Raw genomic sequence first — 18726 nt, forward strand, 5'->3', positions numbered from 1 at the left:
AAATAAGCAAGATTATCTGCATACTCACTGCTGTCATATCTGGCTATTTGCTAAAAAGGATGTTTGCTCTTTATACCAGAGATTCCCCTAGGCAGTCAATCAGAGGAGAAAGGGGCTCTCTCCTAACAGAGAAAATGTTAGAGAATGAATCACATTAATAAATCTGATGACACTTCTCTTCGAAATTTTAAACTAAAGGACAGGTAAAAGATGATATTTGGTCATCTTAATAGTCTATTATTTAGCAAAAGTCAGTAACTTAGTGAGATACCAAGAAATCGCATTTCTTGCTTCGGAGTAACATGAGAAATTTGAGATTTTTCTGAAGTTTGACAATCTAAGCACAAACAGACATAGACTTGTTAGCTGGAAATGGGACCTCTTCTAATCTGATCTCCTTGATACATTCTGTTTATGTAAGAAATTAATTGCCTATACCATTTACCATAAAGAGATTTTTTTTTTAATTTTTTGGCCGTGCTGTGTGGCATGTGGGATATTAGTTCCCTGACCAGGGATCAAACCCATGTCCACTGTACTGGAAGCATGAAGTCTTAACCACTGGACTGCCAGGGAAGTACCATAAAGAGGTTTTAAGTACATGACAAATATTAACCTCTTAACATATGAACAAGCAGCAGCAAATTTTGAAGGCCAGCCTCATCTCCCTGCCAGCAGTGACGATCTACTTGGGGTAAGGAAACAGAAGCACATCACACACCCATGCATATGACTGCATATTGCTCAGTCAACAGTTTTTATCTTGGAGTGGTAACTTTGTGGTCATCTGGTCTACCCAATGCCCTGTTTCCCAAATAGTGTTCCTTTCTATTATTAAAAGTTGATGGGCATCCATATTCCTCAGCCTCCCCTACAAGTTTGGTCCAGTATTCTAAGAACTTGATCAATTATTTACACTTCTGAAATCAACTACATCATCACAGTCCTTTCTGATTCTTAGTTTAAGTTTGAGGAAACTCACTCCAGCAGGAGGTTGGAAGATACTTCCATAAGGCATCCAAGAGGATTCAAACCTAAATATAAGCACTTCAGCCTTGAAATGCACAGCAGTTGGCTAGTAAGAACTTTTTCTTAGATCCAAGGATCAAAAATACACAGGATAGGCCATCTTCCATAAAATGTCTAAGAAGGGATGAAAGATTATTGTAGAATGACCTGAGGTCTTAAAACAGTATTCATTGCAAAGAACTGCTATTCCTCCTGTCTTTTTCCTCTAAATACCATTCTTGCCATAGTCCAGATTGAAACTACTCAGATTGAAAGGGGAAACACTGAGAAAACCACAGTGCATTAGGGAAAACAGACTCTCTATCAAGAAAACAGAAATTTAAGAAGCGCAAGGGAATTTGTTCTCACCAAACAAGCAGCCTGGGATAGTCCTCATAGGAGAATTCATACTATCCCCAGGATAGGCCTCTAAATAAACTGTATTACAACTGGCAAATTTTTAAGATTTTTTAAACTAACTTCAGGACTATCAGAAAATGAACTATGCTCTTATAAAAAATGCTTCTCTTAGCCTCTACTTCATACAGTGTTTTCTGTATTTATCTTTGGAGGCATGGACAGCAGACTCTCATCATCTACGGAACACTTGCTAATGCCAGGCAGTACGTTAAGTATTTTATACACATTGTCTTTTACCTCTCACAGCAATGCCTATAAGTTGGTAGTGTTAACCTCATTTCAGATCCAAAGAAACTGAAGTGCAAAGAAATTAAGAGAACTACAGAAAGGTTGTATGGCTAAGAAGTAACAGAGGCAGGATTGAAATGTCTTCTCTCAGCATGATACTGTTTTTATTGGTAATGAAAATGGAGGATGGACTGCGTACAGGCTTGACTACTGCACAGCCGTTTGGACTACAAAAAAGAAAAAGAAAAAGGCTTCTTCCTCATGTCCCCTCCCACCCCTGAAACTGAACCCACAAGTCATAAGGGCCAGGAGGGTCCCTTACAAACTGGAATTGCTGGAAAGAAGCTTGGAAATGGGTATTTCTCTGTTGGTGAATTCGGTTGGAGGGCCAAGTTTAACCTTCACTTTTATTCGAGATGCATAATCAAAGAGGAAAAGTCCCGAGTACACACGCTGGTCCATAAATGTAACCAATTTAATTTATCTAAATGCGCTGAGATCCTAGTAGAAATCTTACTCAGTTTTCCCATAACTATGTGTATGTCCTTAGGTAGAAATTTATATGAAATATGTGTGTATATATATATATATATGTATAATATCACATATAACACTCCAGTTATCCACTATTTATTTACTACACCTTCAACAACCCCATATCTAAGAGGAAAACAGGAAGTAGGCAAAATGTTCTCTTCTTACCCAAAATAGATAGAGTAAACATCATGTATTTTGAGCACTGTGTCATCCCTGCTCAAGCCCACACTAAGAGCTCTTATCCTACTCATTACTGCTCATGACCTCGGTATTTGCTCATCTGTTTGTTTGTTTGTTTTTCCACTGCTGTTAAGAAGCAAATAGAAAGGGAAGATTATTAGAGGCAACAGTCCTTGTCAGCAGCAAAAAGTGACAACTGACAGGCAAATAGCTAAACTGTAAAGAGTACATTCACATGTGGTAAACAGCTGCTTAATTTACTGTCACTGAAAGAATGGGTGCATGAGCAAATTTTCCAGAAAAATCAAATACACAATCATTTTAGCAGCAGTTCATGTGAAAAAACCTGGACCTTTTAGTTATCTGTGTGCAGAATATAAGTCAAGAATCAGTGTTGTACAAACTTATGGTTACCGGAGAGGAAAGGAGGGGGAGAAAGAAATTGGGAGATTGGGATCGAAAAGTACACACTACTATATGTAAAATAACTAACTAATAAAGACCTACTGTATAGCACAGGGAACTCTACTCAATACCCTGTAATGGCCTATGTGGGAAAAGAATCTAAAAAAGAGTGGACATATGTATATGTATAACTGATTCACCTTGCTGTACACCTGAAATTAACACAACATTGTAAATCAACTATACTCCAATAAAAATTAAAAAAAAAAAAGAATTAGTGTTATATTTGGTTGAATAAACTGTTCCATGCAGGGATAGTTTGGAAGGAATAGAACTAACCTAAGCAAGCTTTAATAAATGCGTGTGTGTGTGGGTGTGTGTGTGTGTGTGTGTGTCTGTCAGAGTGGGACAGTGATTACCGTACTGATTCAGAGATCTCACAAAGTAGAGACTGCTGACCCTGATGGAAACTGGAGCCAGGCGCTGGGGAGCCACGTGGTTTGCAGGCAGCTATGTGGTCTTTTCTCAACAGGACTGTGTCTCTCCTCTGTGTTTCTCCCTGTGGACCTGCACTGTTGCTCTTGGTTCTGCTCCATGAGGCTGTCAACTAGTCATGTTTCTACTTCAGCCTCAATGCTAGACCTTTCAGGTCCTCTCTTTAGAGATAGGGCTTTATTCCAAATTTCCAGGAAAGGAATCGAATTGGCCCAAACAAAATTAGATATTTACCATTATCCCAACCCGTTGTGGCCAAGCACGGCAGGATCAAATGCTATCCCATAACTGCCCAGAGCAGCCCTTAAGCACTTATTCATTCAACCACTCATTTACCTGTTTACATATAATATGTGGCCTTTGACCACACAGAGCTCACATTTAAGAACACTTAATGGTCACATCTCATGTTTCACATTCAAAGAAATAGATATTCAGAAAGTAGACCATATCCATAGATGAATCGCTAAGTCCACGAAAAATTTAGAAGCCATATCTCATGAAGAATTGTTCAAGACTCTGAGGCTATTAGTGAGGAAAAGAGAAAATTCATTCAGTCATTCATCAAGAAATTTCATGAGTACATACTTTATTTCCCACAGTGTTCTAGATGCTGTGGTTATAATGGAGCACAAAATGAGACTCGACTTTCTCACTTAGGAAACCTGCCTCACGATCAGAACCTGATTGCTGTCTTCAAATTTTAAAGATCCGTCGTGTATAAAATACATATTTATTCTATGCTGCTTTAGAAGGCAGAACTCATCCGAGAGTGAAACTTACAGACGTGAACGTAGAAGAACGAACTCTCTAACCATTAGTGGAGTCCACAAATGAAATGAAACACCCCGTGAGGTTGCATCTCCCTCCCCAACTATCACAGTGGCACTATCAGGGACACTGTCAAAGTGAAGCTGGCAGAGGAGAAACGTTGAACTTAGACACTTGCTACAGTCCCTTATAACTCTAAGATTCCAACACGGAGCATTGGGGAATGGAGCTCGGAATCACAATACCCACCTCTGAACCTGCAGTTTACCTCAGAGAGAGGGCTTCCCAACAGGCTTAGCTGTGTTATTCCCCATCCTCATTCCTCTCAGGTGTACTCTCTCTGTACAGACGGCATTGCAGATACGCTCAAAGAGACCCACAGTGGCTCCAAAAGAACATTTTTATGAGTAATGTTGTAGGCTGACTGTACAAACAGGTCATAGAAGCACTATAGGATCTATTGTCACTAATCTGTTTTTAGAACAATACTGAAAAATGACACAACTTCTAACCAGAAAGGGAAATAGGCTCTCTGTGTGTGTGTGTGTGTGTGTGTGTGTGTGTTTTGTGTGTGTGTAATGGTAATAAAGAATTTACGTACGCAACCTTGGAAATCATCTGTATCCCGCTAAGATGTGGCAACAGTGTGAGGCAATAAAGCCAAGAGTTTTACATGCAGACTTTGGTGTCACCAGATGTGGGTTTGAGTCCTGGCTCCCTCATCTCCACTCTATGCCTGTTTCCTTGCTTGTAGAATGGATATAATCACAACACAGATGATTAAAAGAGATAATAATACACCTATGACACTTAGCCCAGTGCAGCGCCTGGCCCCTAGTAAGCACTCACCAGACTCTAGTTACAAATTTTACATAATAGTGAACATTCGGTGAGTGTTATTCTTAGGTGCCAGGCAATGTGCTGACTGCTTCCCCTACATTTTCTCATTGTTCTGTCCTGTTTCATAGATAAGAAAAGTGAGACTTAGAGTAGTGAAGTAAATTGTTCAAAGTCAGACGGGAAGTGACAACTAGAATTTCAATCCAAGTAGTTTTAAACCAGAAGTTTAAACTCAGCTAGTTTCTAACTACTGAATACAGCTCCACTTCAAGTGCACTCTCTCTGTCTGGCATTTTTAATACCAGGCTTAGGTTTGAAATAGTTATCTTATTGTGGTTTTAATTTGTATTCCCAAGATTACTATGAGTTTGAGTACATTTTCATGGTTTTGTCTTTCTTTCATTGACTTGTAGAAATACTTTATATTCTGAATACTAATTATGTAATTAATTGCCAGATACACACACACACACAAATACATGTGATATATATTATGAAACATATATAGTTACAGATATATGAGCTGTATATATGTATATATGTATAGTGAAGTTACACATTAATAAACATAACATACAACACACAACATTTGCCACAACAGTTTCTGTGAGAGTGATTTTTTGCAGCCCAGTTCACTTTATGAGATAACCTTGTATCAATTCTTTCATATTATGAAAGGAATGAAATGCTGTATTTACTTGTTTAAAATAAAGTTCCCAGGGATATGTTTGTGTATAAAATTGCTATTACAAATAGAATTGTACCTTTTAATTTCAACTCTTTGTCTAAGTTTTTGTTGCTATTGTACAGATACAATACATTTCTGTATATTAATTTTTACCCAACAACTTATCTAAACTGGTAATCAATTTTAATAATGAACGTGTCCTATACAAATTATCATAAACTTCTCATAATCAAAATTTCCTCGTTTCTTCTAATTCCTACATTCCTCTTTTTCATGTTAGTTTATTTTTTCTGTTTGTTTTATTTGTAGCATTAAATACCTGAAAGATTGTGTCTAAAGTTATCACACTTTATTATGCTTAACATTTGTCATGTTGCACATTACATCCCTATTACTTGTTTACCTTGGAACTGGAAGTTTGTACCTTATTATTTTGAGCTTTATTTTCATCTCTGTGCCTTAATTTTCTCATTTGTAAAATTGTGGTGCTGGGATACATAATCTTCAAAATCCTGCCTACTCTGACATACTAAGATCCTGTGGAAGCTATAGCAACACTTGTTTCGTGCATCCTCTGGGGACAGAGATCTTTTATAAGAAGTCCATATTAAACAAACATAAGTCTTTAAATCCCACAAAGCAGAACTGGGCCCAGGACAAGTACTTTAACACAAAGCTCTATTTGTCTTCAAGTGGCCCTGATCAAACATACGCTGCTTTTGCAGTGCATCTTTCTTTTTTCTTCTTTCTTATCTCCTCTCTGAGGTTCTTTCCCTCTGTTTTAGTCAGCTTGGGGCACTATAACAAGATAGCATAAAGTGGGTAGCTTTTAAACAACAGAAATTTATTTCTCACAATCCTGGAGGCTGGGAAGTCCGAAATCAGGTGCCAGCACAGTCAGGTTCTGGTGAGTGCCCTCTTCTGGATGACAGACTGCCAACTTCTCCTTGTATCTTTACACGGAGGAGAGCAGAGAGGGAAATCAAGCTCTCTCCTGACTCTTATAAAGACACTGATCCCATTCATGAGGGTTCTGCCCTCATGATCTCAGCAAATCCTAACTACCTACCTAGGCCCTGCCCCCATATACCATCACATTGCGGGCAGAGGGTTTGAGCTTATGAATTTCAGGGGCACATAAACATTTACTCCATAGCACCCTCCATTTCGAATTTCTGGGTCCTTTTCCTTATCAACATGCTACTCTTCTCAAAATTAAGCTAGCTCCTGTACCAATTGATTCACTGACTATACTTTAGCATATAGTATGAATGTTTTAGTCATACTATTAAATCAAATTTTTCTTATTCACTATACTATCTAGAGCTTTGTTTTCCTGGTAAAGGAATCTCAGGAATCATTAAACAGGTGTGAAAGAAATTTGGGAATGGAAAGAGGTCAAAATAACCTCACAAATTATACATTTACAATTCCTCCTACCAAAATGGGGCTTCATCCTCTATATTACCTAAGTCAGGACCTAACCCCATGATGGTAGAATATTTTTCAATAGGTTTGTGTAGAACCAATCATGAGAACACTCAGTGAGGCTCTGTCTGGTCTAATCTACCAGAGCTCACTTCTTTTTTTTCGTTGCCTAAGCACAGGTTTACACAGCCATCTTCACTTCCCAGAATCAAAACTCAACTCTATTCCCTCACCTTGCCTTTAAAAGTGCTTTGCTGGGCAGAAATAGAGACACAAATACAGAGAACAAACATATGGACACCAAGGGGGGAAGAGGGAGGCTAGGATGAATTGGGAGATTGGGATTGACATATATACACTAATATGTATAACATAGATAACTAGTGAGAACCTGCTGCATAGCACAGGGAACTCTACTCCCCTTAGCTATACAGTTAAACTAACGCAACATTGTAACACAACTATATCCCAATTTAAAAAGAAAGGAAGAGGAGGAGAAAAAGATGGCGGCGAAGTAGAGAGACGTGGAGTGCATCCCTCTCCACAGATGCATTGGGAATGCACGGAAGGACACAGTCATTCCCACAGAGAACCAGCTGAACACCAGCAGACGGCCTCGGACACCGGAAAGGGCTGCGGAGAACCTGACATAGCCGGTAGGGAGGCATCTACGAGGGCTCAAAGAGGGTGAAGCGTCGGAGCTGTGGCAGACGGGAGGGAGTGAGAAACATACGGAGGGTCCGCAGCGCAGCTCAGCGTTCCCGGACCGAAACATCGATCCGCGGCTGAACGGAGGGTCCAGGAGCGGGAGCGTGGGAACCGGAGAGCTGGTTCAGGGGGAGAAACATTGTTGCCGGTAGGGTGACGGACCGAGAGGACAGGAGGGAGGAGGTCCGCGGAGAGGAGTGCCGATCCCTGAGAGCTGCCCGGCCATGATGGCGGCTGGAGGCTGCAGGCTCCGGGGCGAGGGGGAGGAGCCGCGCGCATAGCCTCTCTCTCTCTTTCTGCGCCTCTGCAACAGGCAGCGGAGAGACACCCTGCGGGGCCACATAAGGCGCTCAGGGATAACAAGCACCCTCAGGCGCTCGGGCGGGGCTAGATTAAAACTCCTTGCAACGCCAGCAGCAGGGAGGCTGCCTAGAGAAAAAAAAAAAAAAAAAAACCAGCATCAAAAAGAAAAAACCCCGAGAGAGGCCCAACTCTAAGACTTTCTGTGTACGCCTGAGCCACCAGCGCCCTCTGCAACAGGCACCTCCAAGCCTGACTGAAGCAACAGTGCGCCACTGCTCACTCCCTCCCAGGAGAAGGAGCCACTATTGCACCCTCTCCCTCCCCACACACCGAGGCTTACAGACGAACAATAAAGGAACCTCTGCTGGTCACAGAATAACGCAAAAAAAAAAAACCCAAGACTGAATATTCGTCTAATCCAATACTTGGACATTAGTCTGAGGCTTGGACAGTCTTCTATAAACACCTCTATCACCAGGACAAGCAACCCCAAAAGCTTGGACAACCATGAGGAAACAAAGAAACACCATGCACGCAAAGGAGCAGGAAAAAAACCCACAAGACCAAATAAATGAGGAGGAAATAGGAAAAATGCCTGAAAAAGAATTTAGAGTAATGATAGTAAAAATGATACAAAATCTCGATAACAAATTAGAGAAAGTACAAGAAACAGTTCATAAGAACTCAGAAATACAAACAGCAATGGATAACAAAATAACTGAAATTAAAAATACTCTAGATGCTCTAACCAGCAGAATGACTGAGGCAGAAGAACGAATAAGTGAGTTGGAAGATAGAATGGGAGAAATAAACGCCACAGAGCAGGAAAAAGATAAAAAAATAAAAAGACTAGAAGACAGCCTCAGAGACCTCAGTGATAACATGAAGCGTACCAACATTCGAATTATAGGCATCCCAGAAGAAGAAGAAAACAAGAAAGGGTCTGAGAAAATATTGGAAGAGGTTATAGTGGAAAACTTCCCCAACATGGGAAAGGAAATAATGAACCAAGTCCAAGAAGCACAGAGAGTCCCATACAGAATAAACCCAAGGAGAAATACACCAAGACACATATTAATCAAACTAACGACAATTCAACACAAAGAAAAAATATTAAAAGCAGCAAGAGAAAAGCAACAAACAACATATAAGGGAAAACCCATCAGGATAACAGCTGACCTTTCTACAGAAACTCTGCAGGCCAGAAGGGAATGGCAGGATATACTGAAAGTCCTGAAAGAAAGAAACCTACAGCCAAGAATACTTTACCCAGCAAGAATCTCATTCAGATTTGAGGGAGAAATCAAAAGCTTTCCAGACAAGCAAAAGTTAAGAGAATTCAGCACCACCAAACCAGCCTTACAACAAGTGCTAAAGGAACTTCTCTAAGTAGGAAACACAAGAAAAGGAAAACACCTACAAATACAAACCCAAAACAATTAAGAAAATGGTCATTGGAACACACATGTCAATAATCACTTTAAATGTAAATGGATTAAATGCTCCAACCAAAAGACACAGACTGGCTGAATGGATACAAAAACAAGACCCTTCTATATGCTGCCTACAAGAAACCCACTTCAGACCCAGGGATACATATAGACTGAAAGTGAAGGGATGGAAAAAGATATTCCATGCAAATGGAAGTCAAAAGAAAGCTGGAGTAGCAATACTCATATCAGACAAATTAGACTTCAAAGTAAAGACTATTAAAAGAGACAAGGAAGGGCACTACATAATGATCAAGGGATCCATCCAAGAAGAACATATCACAATGGTAAATATCTATGCCCCCAATATAGGAGCACCTCAATACATAAGGCAAATGCTAACAGCTATAAAAGGGGACATCGACAGTAACACAATTATAGTGGGAGACTTGAACACCCCACTTACATCAATGGACAGATCATCCAAACAGAAAATAAATAAAGACACACAAGCTTTAAATGACACATTAGACCATCTCGACTTCATTGATATTTATAGGACATTCCATCCAAAAACGACAGACTACACTTTCTTCTCAAGTGCACACGGAACATTTTCCAGGATAGATCACATCTTGGGTCACAAATCAAACCTCAGCAAATTCAAGAAAATTGAAATCATATCAAGCATCTTCTCAGACCACAACGCCATGAGACTAGATATCAATTACAGGAAAAAAACTGCAAAAAATACAAACACATGGAGGCTAAACAATTCACTATTAAACAACCAAGGAATCACTACAGAAATCAAAGAGGAAATCAAAAAGTATCTAGAAACAAATGACAACGAAAACACAACAACCCAAAACCTATGGGACGCAGCAAAAGCAGTTCTAAGAGGGAAGTTTATAGCAATACAGTCCTACCTTAAGAAACAAGAAAATGATCGAATAAACAACCTAACCTTACACCTCAAACAACTAGAGAAAGAAGAACAAAGAAACCCCAAAGGGAGCAGAAGGAAAGAAATCGTAAAGATCAGAGCAGAAATAAATGAAAAAGAAAGGAAAGAAACCATAAGAAAAATAAATAAAACTAAAAGCTGGTTCTTTGAGAAGATTAACAAAATTGATAAACCATTAGCCAGACTCATCAAGAAAAAAAGGGAGAAGATGCAAATCAACAGAATTAGAAATGAAAAAGGAGAAGTCACAACGGACACCTCAGAAATACAAAACATCATGAGAGACTACTACAAGCAACTATATGCCAATCAATTGGATAACCTGGAAGAAATGGATACATTCTTAGAAAAATACAATCTTCCAAGACTGAACCAGGAAGAAATAGAAACCATGAACAGACCAATCACAAGTACAGAAATTGAGGCAGTGATTAAAAATCTCCCAACACACAAAAGCCCAGGACCAGATGGATTCACAGGCGAATTCTATCAAACATTTCGAGAAGAGTTAACACCCCTCCTTCTCAAACTCTTCCAAAATATTGCAGAAGGCGGAGCACTCCCAAACTCATTCTATGAGGCTACCATCACCCTGATACCAAAACCAGGCAAAGATGTCACAAAAAAAGAAAACTACAGACCAATATCACTGATGAATATAGATGCAAAAATCCTCAACAAAATACTAGCTAACAGACTGCAACAGCACATTAAAAAAATCATACACCACGATCAAGTGGGGTTTATCCCTGGGATGCAAGGATTCTTCAATATACGCAAATCAATCAACGTGATACATCATATCAACAAATTGAAGGATAAAAACCATATGATCATTTCAATAGATGCAGAAAAAGCTTTTGACAAAGTTCAACATCCATTTATGATAAAGGCTCTCCAGAAAATGGGCATAGAAGGAAATTACCTCAACATCATAAAAGCCATATATGACAAACCAAAAGCCAACATTGTTCTCAATGGAGAAAAACTGGAAGAATTCCCTCTAAGAACAGGAACAAGACAAGGGTGTCCACTCTCACCACTGTTATTCAACATAGTTTTGGAAGTGTTAGCCACAGCAATCAGAGAAGAAAAAGAAATTAAAGGAATCCAAATTGGAAAAGAAGAAGTAAAATTATCACTCTTTGCAGATGACATGATACTATATATAGAAAACCCTAAAGACTCTACCAGAAAACTGCTAGCACTCATTGATGAGTTTAGTAAAGTAGCAGGATACAAAATTAATGCACAGAAATCTCTTGCATTCCTATACACTAACAACGGAAGAGCAGAAAGAGAAATTAAGGAAACTCTCCCATTCACCATTGCAACCAAAAGAATAAAATACCTAGGAATAAACCTGCCTAAGGAGGCAAAAGATCTGTATGCAGAAAACTTTAAGACATTGATGAAAGAAATCAAAGATGACACAAACAGATGGAGGGATATACCATGTTCCTGGATTGGAAGAATCAACATCGTGAAAATGACTGTACTACCCAAAGCAATTTACAGATTTAATGCAATCCCGATCAGATTACCAATGGCATTTTTCACAGAACTAGAGCAAGAAATCTTACGATTTGTATGGAAACGCAAAAGACCCCGAATAGCCAAAGCAATCTTGAGAAGGAAAAATGGAGTTGGTGGAATCAGGCTTCCTGACTTCAAACTATACTACAAGGCCATAGTGATCAAGACAGTATGGTACTGGCACAAAAATAGAAAGGAAGATCAATGGAACAGAACAGAGAACTCAGAAGTAAGCCCAAACACATATGGGCACCTTATCTTTGACAAAGGAGGCACGAGTATACAATGGAAAAAAGACAGCCTCTTCAATAAGTGGTGCTGGGAAAATTGGACAGCAACATGTAAAAGAATGAAATTAGAACACTTCCTAACACCATACACAAAAATAAACTCCAAATGGATTAAAGACCTACATGTAAGGCCAGACACTATCAAACTCCTAGAGGAAAACATAGGCAGAACACTCTTTGACATACATCAAAGCAACATCCTTTTTGACCCACCTCCTAGAATCATGGAAATAAAATCAAGAATAAATGAATGGGACCTCATGAAACTTAAAAGCTTTTGCACAGCAAAAGAAACCATAAACAAGACTAAAAGGCAACCCTCAGAATGGGAAAAAATAATTGCCTATGAAACAACGGACAAAGGATTAACCTCCAAAATATACAAGCAGCTCATGCAGCTTCATACCAAAAAAGCAAATAACCCAATCCACAAATGGGCAGAAGACCTAAATAGACATTTCTCCAAAGAAGACATACAGATGGCCAACAAACACATGAAAAGATGCTCAACATCACTCATCATCAGAGAAATGCAAGTCAAAGCCACAATGAGGTATCACCTCACACCAATCAGAATGGCCATCATCACAAAGTCTGGAAACAACAAATGTTGGAGAGGGTGTGGAGAAAAGGGAACTCTCCTGCACTGTTGGTGGGACTGTAAGTTGGTACAGCCACTATGGAAAACAATTTGGAGGTTCCTTAAAAAACTACAAATAGAACTACCATATGACCCAGTAATCCCACTCCTGGGCATATACCCAAAGAAAACCATAATCCCAAAAGAAACTTGTACCATAATGTTTATTGCAGCACTCTTTACAATAGCCAGGACATGGAAGCAACCTAAATGCCCATCAACAAATGAATGGATACAGAAGATGTGGCATATATATACAATGGAATATTACTCAGCTCTAAAAAGGGATGAGATGGAGCTATATGTAATGAGGTGGATAGAACTACAATCTGTCATACAGAGTGAAGTAAGTCAGAAAGAGAAAGACAAATATTGTATGCTAACTCACATATACGGAATCTAAAAATGGTACTGATGAACTCAGTGACAAGAACAGGGAAGCACATACAGGGAATGGACTGGAGAACTCGAGGTATGGGAGGGGGCGGGGGGTGAAGGGGAAACTGAGAAGAAGCGGGAGAGTAGTACAGACATATATATACTACCAACTGTAAAATAGTCAGTGGGAAGTTGTTGTATAACAAAGGGAGTCCAACTCGAGGATGGAAGATGCCTTAGAGGACTGGGGCAGGGAGGGTGGGGGGGAATCGAGGGGGGGGCGTCAAGGAAGGGAGGGAATATGGGGATATGTGTATAAAAACAGTTGATTGAACCTGGTGTACCCCCCAAAAAAATAAAATAAAATAATAATAAATAAAAAAAAAAAAAAAAAGAAAGGAAGAAAGAAAAGAAAAGGAAAGAAAAGAAAAGAAAAAAGAGAAAAAAATGCTTTGCTGAAACCCTTCAGGGAATTCAGGGTTTTTTGAGTACAAGCCACCCATTCTCCCTATGTGGCCCTGCAATAAACCTTTCCCTGCTCCAAAACAAAAACAAAACCCTAAACTCCACTACAATCTACTGTCTACTGCAAGAATTCCAGATGCTTGAAATAATTTCAGAGCCAGGAGTCAAAGGAAGGTCTAGCTGATCCAAAGCTAGTGCACTTGGTAATTGTTTAATTGCATACTTGGGAAAAGCATTTCCCAAAATGATTCAGCGAACATCTAGTCCATGAAATACCAATGGGCCTTCTGGAGTACAGGTGAAAGATACTGTGGTCACATAAATTTGGGAAGCACTATGCAAGCAAAAGCAAACAAGTTTATTTAGACCAGGAGTCCTCAGAACCTTAATATGCCATTGTATACTGGAAATATCTAAGAAATTCCCAAGCTCTTTTAAACACGTTCTTTTTTTTTTTTTTTCAAAGAACATGAAAGTTTGAATTAATATTTAGCAAACTGTCACTCCCTCTGTCTCTACTGTAGGTAAAGTATACTTTCTAAACCCACTGATGTTGGGCTTGGATATGTGACTTGCTTTGGTCAATGCAATGCTAGGGATATGATTAGAACAGAGACCTTAGATATTCTTGAACAGATCAGTGTCTCTCTTGCACTCCTCCCTTTGCCTTGAGAACCTGTCCTAGTTAGCCACTCATCCAGTACGATGACAGACGGATAGAGAAGATCTGAACCCAACCAGTCAGTAGCTTGGAACGAAGCCTTGGTGACCAGAACTTTGAAGTGGAGCCACCCAATGGAGCCTGGTCTAGATCAGCCTCACTGTTGTTGAACTGTAGACCATAAGCATGAAAATAAATGTGTGTGGAGGATATGTCATGAGATACTGAGGTTGGCAGTCAGCAACAGCTGTCCAAAAACATCTCACTAAAGCAGTGTGCCATGCAAAACAAGTTTGAGAAAATGAGCTCTAACCCCCTTCCAAATCCCTCTTTCTACCATCCTACCATCATTCTCCAGCGGTTAAGAAAATCTGTGCAGCCTTTTAGATGTAATATAACTTTACAGTTTTCACAGTGTTTCACACGTATAAATATATGGATGGGGACATATAAAGCTTCCCATGACAAAGCTTGTGATTTAGGATGCGCAGCCCCATTTCCCAACCAAATGGGGGGACACGCAGAGCTATGATGGACAGAGATGCCCGTGGGACTCAGATCTCCTGAGTCCTAGCCCTGGTGCTTTTTCACTAAATTTTGCTACCCTTCTTAATTTCTATAAAAAGCCCTTCATGATCTTTTGTGTAATTAGTTCCAAATTTCTATTTGCAGATATAGGTCCTGATTTGGAAATTCTGTAATTAAAGAATGACTTCAAAACAACCTTCAGTTGAATAATATGAGTGTGGGTTGTGTGTTTTGAACATTACGAAAACCAAGAAGCCTTCCATTTATTTAGTTGCACAAAAATAGTCATCCAATGTACTCTACCCAAAATGGCCCAAGTGACTTTAAAAGCTATTCTAAAGGGATAGAGAGCTGTGGGAAATGACTAAATAGCACGGAAAGCAGTACTCTACTCATCAAAGTTCAAAAATTAGTCAATCTAGGTGGCAGAAAGAAGTGAACTAAAAGAAACAGGACACAGTCCTGAACAAGTCCCAAAATTTATAATGTGGACAAGTTATGTACTCAAATGCTGAAACCAATAACTGACTGCGCATATTTTAAAAAATATTCCTATTGAACTTGTTTGAGGGCAGGCGGCCTTCAGCATGGCATTGCCCTCCTGTGTGGCCCCTGCTGTTGGCCAAGTGGCCCCAGGCACCACACGCTGCTTTAGGACTGCAAGGCTCCTGACTCCCGACGCCCTCCACAGAGATCCTGGGAAGCATTCGAGCAAGGCCTCCTGGTCCTACCCAGCAAAAATATTTCTCTAACATGGACACTGCCTTATACTTCTTACAGGAGTAGAAATAGCGCAGCATTTCTGAAGAACAATTGGGCAATTTCATTCATTCATTTATCCATCATTCAACAAAGACGTATTAAGCCCCCTCTTCATGCCAGGCACTCTTCCAGGGACTGTAGACACTGCAATGAACAAAGCAGACAAAACTCTCTGTCCTTTTGGGAGGGTCAACCAGAAATAAGATACTCTAGGGGAGAAAAGCAAATGAATTAAAATGTCATTAAGTAGAGGGGGGACTTCCTTGGTGGTCCAGTGGTAAAGAATCCACCTTCCAATGCAGGGGACGTGGGTTTGATCCCTGGTCAGGGAACTAAGATCCCACATGCCACGGGGCAACTAAACCCTCGCGCCACAAGTACTGAGCTCATGCACCTCAACTAGAGAGGCTGCATGCCACAAACTACAGAGCCCACGGTCTCTGCAGCCTGCACACCACAACTAGAGAAGAGAAATCCCGCAAACCACCACTAGAGAGGAGCCCGTGCACTGTAATGAAGAGCCCACATGCCTGAACGAAGATCTTGCATGCCACAACAACCCAACACAGCCAAAAAAAAAAAGCAGAAGGTAAGAAATTCTATGGAAAAAACTTAAGCATAATGGGGAAGGGAATAAAAGTAGGCTATAGTTTTATTTATTTATTTTTTCATTTGGGGAAATTACTCAATTTAGCAAACCCATTCTTTCTTTTTTCTTTCAGATCTTTATTGGAATATAATTGCTTCACAATGTTGTGCCAGTTTCCGCTGTACAATAAAGTGAATCAGCTGTATTTATACATATATCCCCATATCCCCTCCCTCCCTCGACTCCCTCCCACCCTCCCTGTCCTGGCCCTCTAGGTCATCACCAAGCATTGAGTTGCTCTCCCTGTGCTATGCAGCAGCTTCCCACTAGCCACCTAGTTTACATTTGGTAGTGTACATATGTTATAGTTTTAAATAAAGTGGTCAGGGACGATCTCAAGGATAAGGTAACATTTATCTTCAAATTATTTTTAAAAGTTTACAGCTACAAAAAAGAAAGACCTGATGGAAGCACACCAAGTGTTCTTTATAATTACCTTAAGAAGATGGGATTTGGGTTCATTTTTTGTGTATTATATTCTATGTTTGTGTGCTTGTGTGCTTTTAATTAATTGGAATTTTTGAGAATGTCAGGCATCTCTATTGTTTAAAAGCTCCCCCAAGGCAATTCTGATGCACAGTCAGATATAAAACTGCTTCCTTCCCACCCTATATTTTAGAGTCTAGATAATTAGGTTCTAGGTGACTCTAAATAAAGATCTCAATAATTCTGAGCATACTGAATTCAATATTTTAAATTAAATTTTAGATATTTTAAATCCTCCTGATATTCCCATCAATTAGTTTTCTAAAGAGTCATACATAAATACCTCATAGTGCATTGTGACAAATAAATAATGTAATCCAAGTGAAGAGGTTGACATCCTGCTCAGTAAATGCTTAGCTACCATCACTGTTGTTGTTAGTGTATGAGGCTTAATGTAGAATAAGCTATTTGACCCGGACCTTGAAAAAAGAATGGGATAAAGATGGGTAAAGGATGTGGTTAAAGGTCAGATATTGGATTTTCTAGGCAGGAGAAGTGCACAGCCAAAAACATGGGCAATGAGCTGATCGTGAGCAAAGGCAACTCTTCCTTTCATTCCATATACGTTATTGGGCTATAAGACCACAGGCTTCCACAAGTGCTGGTACTGCATCCACCTTGTTCACTGCTTTATCCCGGAACTTAGCACAGCACACAAAAGAGAGGCAGATATTTGTTGAGTGCTCAAAGTATTTTGACCACAACTAAAAAGTGTCCATTTCAGATGTGTCCTAAAGTCATTCTATGACATCAGTCATCATTTAAATAAAGTGCTAACCAGAGCCATGCTGAGAAAAGGCATTAACCAAGACACACTCAAGCTATAAAAATAAAATGTAATCTTTTGTTGGATTTGTATGCAATAACCATTTATCTGACATGGTTAGGAAATTAGTATATTCTTTAGAATGGAAATATCTCTGTAATGCTAAAATATTTAAATTTTATTTTAACAAAGTTGGATATAAATATTTCAAATTTTTATAATAAATACTGTGGCACACAGAACAAAATTGAGCCTTTCCTTTAATGAATCTGAGTCAGTTATGGAACACAAATTGTAAGCAGCCAAAAAATACCTTTGGCTAACTTAAGCAAGCGAAGTATTTTATTAGGATGTTTTAGAGTAGTACCCCAAGTTAAAGGAAAACAGGACGACCAGCCTTGAAGAGATCAGGGACCATGTAGCTCCAAGGAAGCTGTGGTCTATGTGGAAGGGAAGAATGAAGCGTCTCTTCAGGGTACCACCCACCAGGATAAAGCAGCTCCACTAGCTTTGAGTCACTCTGCTCAACACCCAAATTCCTGCAAGAAAACAACTCACCTGACATGGACAATATGCTCAACCTTATCTAGAAGAGGAGAGGATACCTTAGGTGATGATTCCAGTGGAACTGAGTACAACTTGGGAACGGTAGCTTTCCAAAGGAAAATCACAGTGCTGCTTCCAAAAGAAAGCAGAATGAAAGCTGGACACCTGAAAACACAGAGGTCCAACATAAGAGTTAGTAATTATTTTGAACATCAGTTATAGTACTAGATTATAATCCAGTGATGTTCTTGGAACCTAGTTCAAGGCTACTTTTCGCCTTTAGTTAATGGTCTCACATTTCTGTACTTCTGGGAGTTCTAATTTGTATAATTCTTTTAATCTTTCTTTTTCTTTTAAAATGATTATTTGTTTCTTGCTACTTTCAATTTACCTGCTCTGGGAATTTTCAATTTACCTATTTCACTACTTTTTAATTTACTTGCCTCCTCTACGTGGCTATGGACTAGGAAATGAAAGAACCAAGCTTACTAAACGTATGTATATAATGCGGCTGTAAGTGAGTATAGGTCTATGAGTAAAATTCAGAGGATAAACACAGACTTGGTGTCATCTACTTTGCTGCTCAGACAGTTATCTTGCAAATATTTAGT

The 18726-nt window shown here is 39.5% G+C and overlaps 2 protein-coding genes across 3 annotated transcripts in view; both read right to left on the reverse strand.

The window, feature by feature from the left end:
- Positions 1-18216, reverse strand: part of LEPR (leptin receptor) — a 133744-nt gene extending 115528 nt beyond the window's left edge. Inside the window, exon 1 of the mRNA XM_057717283.1 lies at positions 18175-18216. The gene's annotated coding sequence lies outside the window, so the exon portion shown is untranslated. The remainder of the gene's footprint in view (positions 1-18174) is intronic.
- LEPROT (leptin receptor overlapping transcript) overlaps positions 1-18726 on the reverse strand; it is a 58684-nt gene that overhangs the window by 2233 nt on the left and 37725 nt on the right. The window contains exon 4 of one of the 2 annotated variants that reach the window (XM_057717289.1): positions 18175-18280. The exons of the other annotated variant lie outside the window; for it this stretch is intronic. Coding sequence (XP_057573272.1) covers positions 18176-18280 — 105 coding nt within the window. The 3' untranslated portion in view covers position 18175. The remainder of the gene's footprint in view (positions 1-18174; positions 18281-18726) is intronic. 2 annotated transcript variants of the gene reach the window in all.

This window comes from Hippopotamus amphibius, chromosome 1 (assembly GCF_030028045.1).
Source record: "Hippopotamus amphibius kiboko isolate mHipAmp2 chromosome 1, mHipAmp2.hap2, whole genome shotgun sequence".
In the NCBI taxonomy this organism is placed as follows: Eukaryota; Metazoa; Chordata; class Mammalia; order Artiodactyla; family Hippopotamidae; genus Hippopotamus; species Hippopotamus amphibius.